This window comes from Glycine soja, chromosome 10, assembly GCF_004193775.1.
Source record: "Glycine soja cultivar W05 chromosome 10, ASM419377v2, whole genome shotgun sequence".
In the NCBI taxonomy this organism is placed as follows: Eukaryota; Viridiplantae; Streptophyta; class Magnoliopsida; order Fabales; family Fabaceae; genus Glycine; species Glycine soja.
In genome coordinates, this window is record NC_041011.1 from 7,021,686 (window position 1) to 7,030,648 (window position 8,963).

Here is an 8,963-nt window from a genome sequence, read left to right on the forward strand (position 1 = left end):
ACACAAACCAATTATAAAAATGTACAGCAGATATACTTGATTATTATTTTTAGTTAGTTTTTTAAATGAGCTGAAATTTCACATGATGATATATCAATAAATGTAATTAGAATGTGATACTTCGATAACGATGGCCTTTGGAAAGAGGAGGCGCAAAGGTACATTTTTGTTTTGCAGGTTGCTAATTTAAGTTCTCAAAAGCTCTCATCAGTGAATTAAAACCATATACATCTCTTTGATTATGAATAAAAGTTAAAAATCCAACATTCATTCATCCGAAGAAAATTCTGTGATTTCTTGTAAAAATAAAAAATAAAAATTGGGTGCCTGCACAGGCAAACTCCTCACTGGATGAAAATTGAAAACCCAAATATAAATGCAGAAATTTTACCCGAAATCTATTAAGTACCACAACTGTCAATTTTAAAACTAATGTGTCTTGTTGCCTAAGAACTGATATATCCAACATTTGTAGCCCTCACGAACGAGGATCGAATTTTTACTTTCTTAGGAACTAATAATATGGTCAGCGCCAAATTTCTCAGACAAATTTGGGGTAAACAATATACAATTGACTGTAATCATGTCTAGCAAAAACAGGGTTCAAGCCACTAATTAAATTCAAAATTCACACTTCACAGCCTTTGCTGCTGCCAGACAGATTGATTGGCTTAATTGGGTTTTGACCCGCAAATTAGCCCACAAATGCCGTTAAAATTACAAACCAAAGCTTAAAACAATAGTGACACTTCGAGCATGTTGGGATCTGCATCAGCTTGCCTTTAAAATCACGTTTTTTTTTTTTTTTTTTTTACTTTAACCCTGTCAAATACGTTAGTTCTTGAGGCAAAACCAAACAATATTTAATTGAGAGCTTACACAAACTAACCCGCATAACCCATCAGAACCAAAACAAAAAGAGTCAATCAGATTGACCTCGAAATTTTACAGATCAACTAAATGTATTTTCATTCTTATTTAAGAAAAACCATTTTAATTTGGAATGTCATTTTTAGCTTTATGAATAGAGTATAAACAATTTTATAAAATCATCCAATCACAAATTATGGTTTGAAATACTTTTTAAGATAATTATTTTAAAAATTAACAAATTTATCATACATGATTGATTATCATATAAAACCTTTTATGCTGTCAATTTATAACATTTTTTTTTTTTATCTTATGTATGAATAGCCCTCATTTTCAAATAAAGAGTGTATTCGGATTGGCCTACCATCCCGAAGATTAAAGCCAACCTAACAAAATATAAGCTCATTTAGATTTTAGAATGTAGGCTCCGGCTAACTCACTCATTCTTATCTGTGGAACTAGAGACTAATTTTGAGCTTCATCAATATGGACGTTAGTTGATAACAAATCTAGCCATTCTGTTGTCTCAAATCTCAAAGTATGTAATAAAAAAAAGCTGGTATATGACATCACATTCAATGCGATCACAACAACAAAAAAAATCTAGAATAACGTCCCTCCCAACCGCCCTTAAGAAATAGATCAACAAATGTGGATAATGCATGACCAGTCGATGGCAAGTCTCCTAATCAAGTACATAAATCAAAATTGAGATCCCATGTTAATCATCTTGCCTTTCTCATGTTCCTGAAACCATTAAAAGGAAAAAGGAAACTTGAACTCCACAAAAAGAGAAGATTTTAAGTCATAACCAACATTAGTAAATCAAACACTAATCAATACCAACAGGAAGCATTGACATTATACAAGTAGATATGAATTAACACCTGAACTCTGGATAATCAAATAATAACAATTTTCTACAGTCATTTTCATTAAAAATTAAAAATAAATATGTACAGAGCTGAATAATCATTTATCAATTGCGGCAAATAGCAGTACTATTGTGGTTGAGAAGCTTACAGAAATACCAAAACCTAGTTAGTGCTATGTGGAATATAACAGTTTGAGGAAGAACATACCTGTTGAAGTGTATGATTTTACTGCTGAGATTTAAACATAGCTTTGACTGAAGGCTCAGTCTTGAGGTTTCATGGCAGGGAAGAGAAGAACCTCCTGTCACCAAAAGGACAAAAATAGTAAGAAACTGTGAAAACAAAGTAAGCTTGTCACCAAAATGACAAAAGATAGTAAGAAATCGTGAAAAGAAACTGTGAAAACAAAGTAAGCTTGTCACCAAAATGACAAAAGATAGTAAGAAATCGTGAAAACAAAGTAAGCATGCAGATAGAGAAAGAGCAAAAACCTTAATATTCTGTGAGTCTGTCAGTAACATGGTCAAACGATCAATTCCCAAACCCCAACCACCAGTAGGTGGCAAACCATACTCTAGAGCCGTACAAAATGTTTCATCGAAGGCCATTGCTTCATCATCACCTGATTGTCGATCCTGACATGTAAAACAAATAACAAACAGTTACTACTAACATTTTTCTATCAAAAACCCCAACAATTAGAGAATAGTACATATCAAATTTCATTACCTTGAGTTGTTCTGCAAATCTTTGTCGTTGTACTACAGGGTCATTCAATTCAGTATATGCATTGCAAAGCTGAAAAGTAACAGTGGTCAGAAGCATGATTCCATTTTATTTTAAATAATAATCACCTATATGTCATGGTCTTACTTCATGCTTATTAACAAACAATTCAAAACGTTCAGTCAGGCCTCGTTTTGATCTGTGCCACTTTGCTAAAGGACTCATGATCTCAGGGTGGTTTATGATGAATGTAGGATTTACACACGTCTCTTCCAAAAAGTGACCAACAAGCTGCAATATGAAAAGAATATAATTATATTTCCAGCAGACACCTCACAGGAAGCTCAAAACAACGAATAAAAATACATTAATTAGAATTGTGCAAAATTTAATCTGAAATTATGTTCTATAATTAAGTAACAAGTAGAGGTAAAATATAAAACGGGAAAAAATAATAGTAGACCAGAATAGTACCCAAGCTTCACTAAACCTGCAGCCACATTATAGAAATTAATGTTACAGCTCACTAAATACAAACGTTGGGTAACTGGAAAGGAAATTACAGTTATATTATTACAATGGCTAGCTGTTGTTTTACAAAGCCTAGAATGTCTACAGACTATAGTTCTATCCCCTCCCAACCTTCATATATATATATATATATATATATATATATATATATATATATATATATATATATATTTCATTTTCCCAACCATAACACACAAAACTAATGCTTTTACGTCCAACATCTGAACTCTTGTCCTGGTCGTAATCAGACCAGCAACAACAAAACAAGTGTGAGAGAAAATACCACTGGAAAACAAGGCCATTAAAAATTTTGATACATTCTGACAAGGAAAAGGAATGTAAACAATCTTTTAGATAAAAACAATATTTAAAAACAAAGTATATAATAACTAAAGAAAGGAGATTACTTTATCCAACAAACGAGCAGTTGTCTCAGGGGGAGGACATTTGATCTCATACTTCAAGCATGTGTCCTTCAAATATTGATTAGCTTCCTCACTCGACAAGTCTTTGGGAATACTTAGGCCTGCCACCTTCTCTAATTCATCAATCATGTCAATCCTTCTGTAACAATCAAAAATCCAAATCTATCATTCAAAAATAGAATAGAATTATAATGACCATCAGTGACCAGATAATGTATGCCACACACCTAAAAGGAGGAGTAAAGTCAATTTCAATAGGTTCCTTGTCAATCCCATCAGCATGATACTTGATTTTATAGCTGCCTTTGGTAAGTTCCTTAACCATACCTGTTTAATGGTTTTCACATCAAGAGATTAAGAAGCTGATGATGAAAGAGAATCAATATCAACATTAAAATTAAAACACCCATTAAATTCTTACCACTCAACATTTGCTCTGTTATATCCATCAAGTCGTTGTAGTCCTTATAAGCCATATAGAACTCACAGGTAGTAAACTCAGGATTATGGGTCAAATCTATGCCCTCATTCCTAAATTGTTTACCAATTTCATAAACACGATCCAGTCCACCAACAACCAACTCCTTAAGATACAGTTCTGGAGCAATCCTCATGAATAACCTCATGTTAAGATCATTGTGATGAGTTACAAATGGACGGGCTGCAGCTCCACCAGCAATCATGTTCATCATTGGTGTTTCAACCTGAAAGTGATGCAAAAATTAGGTGAATGGAAGTACATAAACCACAGAATCCAGCATCAGAATACTCGGACATAGAACAAACCTCCAAGAAATCAAGGTCATCAAGGAACCTCCTAATGTAACAAATGATTTTAGACCGGGTCTTAAATATTTCTCGAACCTCTGGATTAAGCATCAAATCCAAATGGCGTAACCGATACCTAGTTTCCTAAAAAACAACAATTAATTGAATAAAACATATTATTGTCAGTACATGAATATTGAGAGACAGATTAACCAAACAGGAGATAATGCAAAAGAAGATTGTCTCTTCAGCTTCTGCAGATAACAGTAATAAAAAATGTTTATTATACCAAGCAGAAAATATAGCTGATCATCTAGACCATAAAAGAAAACAATACAAGTTTCAAAATTACAATTTATGATGCCCTTGTACAATCTTGGACCAGGCTCCTCTAAAGTGAGAGGAAATCTTAATCATTGAATAGATGAATGGTTCAGATTATTACATCATCATTACTATTTTTATTAAAAATTCAAAAACTGAAAGAGAAAAAAAATTATTCTCCCTGTCAACTGTCAAGTATGAGGAACCTCATTGTCGACCCTCTTAGGTTAGAATCATTTATTTGATGCAATGTGGGATGCTGTAAAGTTCATGTACAAAGAATCCATTGACATTTGCCTGTTTTTGGAAGTACATTGCCCTCAGCCACATTCACAAGGTTGTCTAGACCAAAAGAGATAAATCTCCAATAAAGATCCCATCGACAATCCAGTCATAAATATCAAAAGACGAATTTGTGAGTCAATTTTTCAGGAAACTGGGGACATAGATCATTAACTTTTTTTAGTTTATAAGATTTTCAATTAAAAATAAATAGCGAGATTAATTGATCAAGGTTGCTAATGGCTAAGATTTTCAATACGAGCTATTAGTGAGATTTTCAAAATGAGCCATTCATATATTTAATGGCAAAGATTGCTCAATTTACATTGTAAAGTGAGAAAACTCACTGTAGAGGAGCTGGATCCTACAATCATATGGGCCTTTGTTATCGGTTAGTGATTCAATCAAAATATATGATTCACTTCACTCTTGCTGGTCCAAAACATAGGAAATTTTGGTTTGATTTCACGTTGAAATCAATGTGCAAACCATATAAAAAAAAAGAAGAAAAGATTACATTCAAACTCTACGTTAATTCAACATGAAATGAAAATTTTCATTTTAGCAAACCAGTTAGAAAATTGCTTGCCAATCAAAGCTGCCATACAAATCAATAAAAACAGTGGATTTTGTGTCACTGGGGCCCTTGCAAGTTGCTAGAAAGTTAATTCATAAAGAAAATCACAAAAGGAAGGAATGGAATAAAACATAAAAAAGCCCATTTATCAGAAGAATCGAAGAAATATAGAATATACTTAACAGCAACAACTATACATTTCAAAAAGAAAAGACACAAATATGCACACTGCACACAGGATAAGTGTGAATAATAATGACTAACATCCACCAATCTCATTCATTTCCTATCCTTAACCCTAACCACTAAGGGGTAAGGTAAATTGCATTCCTATATTTTCTCAATTGCAAAAGTGCATCCACCCCATTACCACTGTCCCAAGATTGGTTCCAACAACATGAGAGTACATACAAATCATTTTAAAAGATTAAAAACAATGAACGTGTCTAACAGTAATATGGTTAATACCTGATCTTTCAAAATATATGTTTCAGGATTCCTGGTACTTCCTGGTACCCATGGATTTTTCTGCAGATCATTAAAGCAACAATGTCATTGCATATGATCACCAAAAAAATAAAATAAAATAAAATAAAAGAATTATCCTATTGACCTTCAAATTTGCATTATCCGCAGCAGCAGCAGACTTTTGCCTTGGCATCATATGCAAACAATGAGACAGCAACACAAAAGTCTTGGGGAAAATACTAAGTTCACCCTTCTTACTTTTGCCTGGATAATTAAACAAGGGAGAACTGAAAAAGTTGCTGACTATAGAGTGAATAAACTTGTAATTCAGAATATAATACTGTAGAATGCATCCTAACTATGGAGAATCAGAATAGAAAAACATATGCATGATTAGCAGGATTTAGCCATTTGTAATGAATAAAAAGCACAAGCGTACAGGAAATATGGTTCTAATGTCTAAATTTTGGCAATTAGCTAATATTTACAGAGTGATTCTAGGGCTTAAAATGGTTCCCAATTGCTTGCTACAATGTGACATGACTTTCCTAGTTGAGACAGAAATCATTTAATAATATTGAAATAATCATAACAGAATTTATATTTTTACACTTTCCTATTTACCTAGACTTAATTCATTTTAAGAAAATCTCTATTCTCCTAATTGCATGTATTTATTGTCAAGGTCATAGAATTGGACACAGACCTTATATGTGGGAAAGACAGTTAAAAAAAGATTAAACTGAAAGTTTATAACATCACAAACCTGGAAACCCAGTGATACCAACTATGTCCCCACGCTTCACATTAGAATGGAATTTGGAAAATTCAGCCTCATCCAAGTCTGATTTACTGCATTGCTAAGATATCAGTTATTTCATCTGTCCAACTAGAATCAAATAGGATAAAAGAAAAGAAAATAGAGGTTCAACAATAAGAAAGAAGCACCATTATGAAAGAATTAAAATTACAAAAAAACTATCTTCATAAATTGAAAATACAAACAGCTACATCTAAGTCAAACACCGAGGTAGCAAGGTATGCCACAGAACATGACATTATAACAAGGAGTACCATAGAATATGGCAATACAAAGTAACCTCTTAATGTTACATTTTCAATATTTGAATTATTACCACTAAATAGTTATCCTTTTATAATGCACTGTAGCACCTAACCAAAGTAGTATAAAGAACACTATGCAAAATCAATGGTACAATATCAAAAGACTTCACTACATATTAGCCTACGGTATTTGTGTAATAAAATTATAATAAAAGCCTCAAAAGGATAGTGCAGATTATGCTAGAGCATAAAAAAATCAAATGGATTTCCATGAGAGACTATTTCAGATTATATGCCGTACATATTCTTTCAGATTATTCCTCTAATTTAACTATTTAACAAAAATGTTCAACCATGTCTAATACTAAAGGTTTATTCACCTGGTTCAACAACATCCCTACGTGTGTAAGAAGTCTAATAATTGATCTAATATTATTTTGATACATAATGTTACACAAAGTTGAACAACAATTTTGGGTACCTCGCATCAGCCATAACCTGGACCTTGAAGCCACCACTGTGCAGGTCATAAAAGACGAGTTTAGAACCAGAGGTGCGCTTGTGCATGATTCGGCCTGAAACGCAGAAAGATTATTAGAATCAGCATCGGCATACAGCAACAGAAGCAACAACCAAACCATCAACGCGGAAACTGCCAACTACCAGCCATAGACACAGAGACATCCTCGAGGTGCTGCCCGTTGCTTAAACCTCCATATTCCTTGATGTATTGATCAAGAGACATAGTGACAAAGAATTTGTGAGGATAGGGGTTATTCCCCTCTGCCTTTTGAACTGCAAGATACTTTAGCCTATTCTCAAGGTATTGCTGCAATGAAATTGAGATCACCCCAAAAATTACAACAGAAAAATAAATAAATAATTAATAGCAATTCATCAAGAATTCCACTGAAATGACAAAAGTGGTGCTATCACAGTTGGGTCCATATCATCTTCATCAGCAGGTGCAGATTTGTTATCCTTAGCCTTCTGCATTTCAGCTGCCTAGAAAAAAATATATAAAATGAATTACATTATAAATAAAACTCCATTTTTTACAAGAAATTGGGATCTTAATGCGATGAATAAATGAAATCCCGGAAAATCTTACTGAAACGTACAAAAACACTGCACTATCGTTGGGGAAAATGGAATTTTGATTTACCTTTTTGGCCTTGTCCTCCTCCTTGCGTTTCCTTTCTTCTTCTTTCTGTTTGTTCTTGAGTTCGCGCTTCAGCGCACTGCGCAAAAAAAAATAAAAATCAATTCAGTTGAGGTAAGGTTATTACGAATTGAAATTTGATTGAGAAAAGGGTTTGGAGCACTGACTTTTTGCTTATGGTTTCGGCGGCGATGCCGGTAGACGGCGCTTCCGAAGGAACTTCCATTGCTTGGGAGAGTGTGAGGACAACAACTAGGGTTTAACTGACTCAGTCCAATTGCCAACGCGTGTTTGTTGTAACTGAGGTGGAGTTAAAGTATTACTGTCTGTTTGACTAAAAAGTTGCAAACGTATGTTTGTTGAAACATCAATATTTTTTTTTAATTATTATTATTTTTAATTTATTTTTATTTGTTGGATTTATATAAGATGACGTGTGTTGCATTTTTAACTTAAATTCAAACACTAACTTAAAAAGGTTTTTTTTTTCTCTGATGAGAATAATATTAATAAAGCAATATTATCTTGTATAAAAGTTTATTGGTTAAATTCGTATCAATATATTTTTTATTTTATTTAATCTTTTAAAATAATATAAAAATTAAATATCTTGATTTAAGAATAGAGAGTTAAAATTATTTAACTTTTTTTCTTACTTTGATCTTGTCTTCCACCAAACACAACAGTTTCAACTTTTTAAAGTTATGTAACTAAAGTTTTGAGATAATTTTTTTTGGTAAAAGTGAATCATATCGAAGTTTTGATTGAGTTAGCAGCTAAATTTTTCTCCAGAATTTTTAATATAGTTTGTTTGAAATTATTAATTAATTAAAATAATTTTATATTAATTGATTCACATAATCATTAGTGTTTAGTTATAATGTTAG

The 8,963-nt window shown here is 32.6% G+C and overlaps 1 protein-coding gene across 1 annotated transcript; it reads right to left on the bottom strand.

Annotated features, from left to right (window-relative positions):
* Nucleotides 1-1,299: 1,299 nt before the first annotated feature.
* LOC114372004 (lysine--tRNA ligase, cytoplasmic-like) lies at nt 1,300-8,401 on the bottom strand. Its single transcript, XM_028329366.1, has 17 exons — nt 8,244-8,401; nt 8,080-8,155; nt 7,851-7,919; nt 7,578-7,743; nt 7,396-7,489; nt 6,616-6,701; nt 5,995-6,113; nt 5,850-5,909; nt 4,217-4,342; nt 3,852-4,134; nt 3,658-3,757; nt 3,413-3,569; nt 2,622-2,765; nt 2,478-2,546; nt 2,240-2,383; nt 1,956-2,049; nt 1,300-1,620 (listed from the first exon to the last, which is right to left on the bottom strand). Exons 1-16 carry the CDS (start codon nt 8,300-8,302, stop codon nt 2,011-2,013), a joined length of 1,791 nt encoding a protein of 596 aa, XP_028185167.1. The 5' UTR covers nt 8,303-8,401; the 3' UTR covers nt 1,300-1,620; nt 1,956-2,010.
* Between the last annotated feature and the right edge of the window lie 562 nt (nt 8,402-8,963).

Excerpts from the sequence above, each read along its gene's own strand:
- LOC114372004 (XM_028329366.1), bottom strand. The coding sequence starts at position 8,302 with ATGGAAGTTCCTTCGGAAGCGCCGTCTACCGGCATCGCCGCCGAAACC. Across the intron at positions 7,920-8,079 it reads AGGAGGACAAGGCCAAAAAG|GCAGCTGAAATGCAGAAGGC; the intron begins GTAAATCAAAAT and ends ATTTTTTTCTAG. Across the intron at positions 7,490-7,577 it reads TGTCTCTGTGTCTATGGCTG|GCCGAATCATGCACAAGCGC; the intron begins GTAGTTGGCAGT and ends TCTGCGTTTCAG.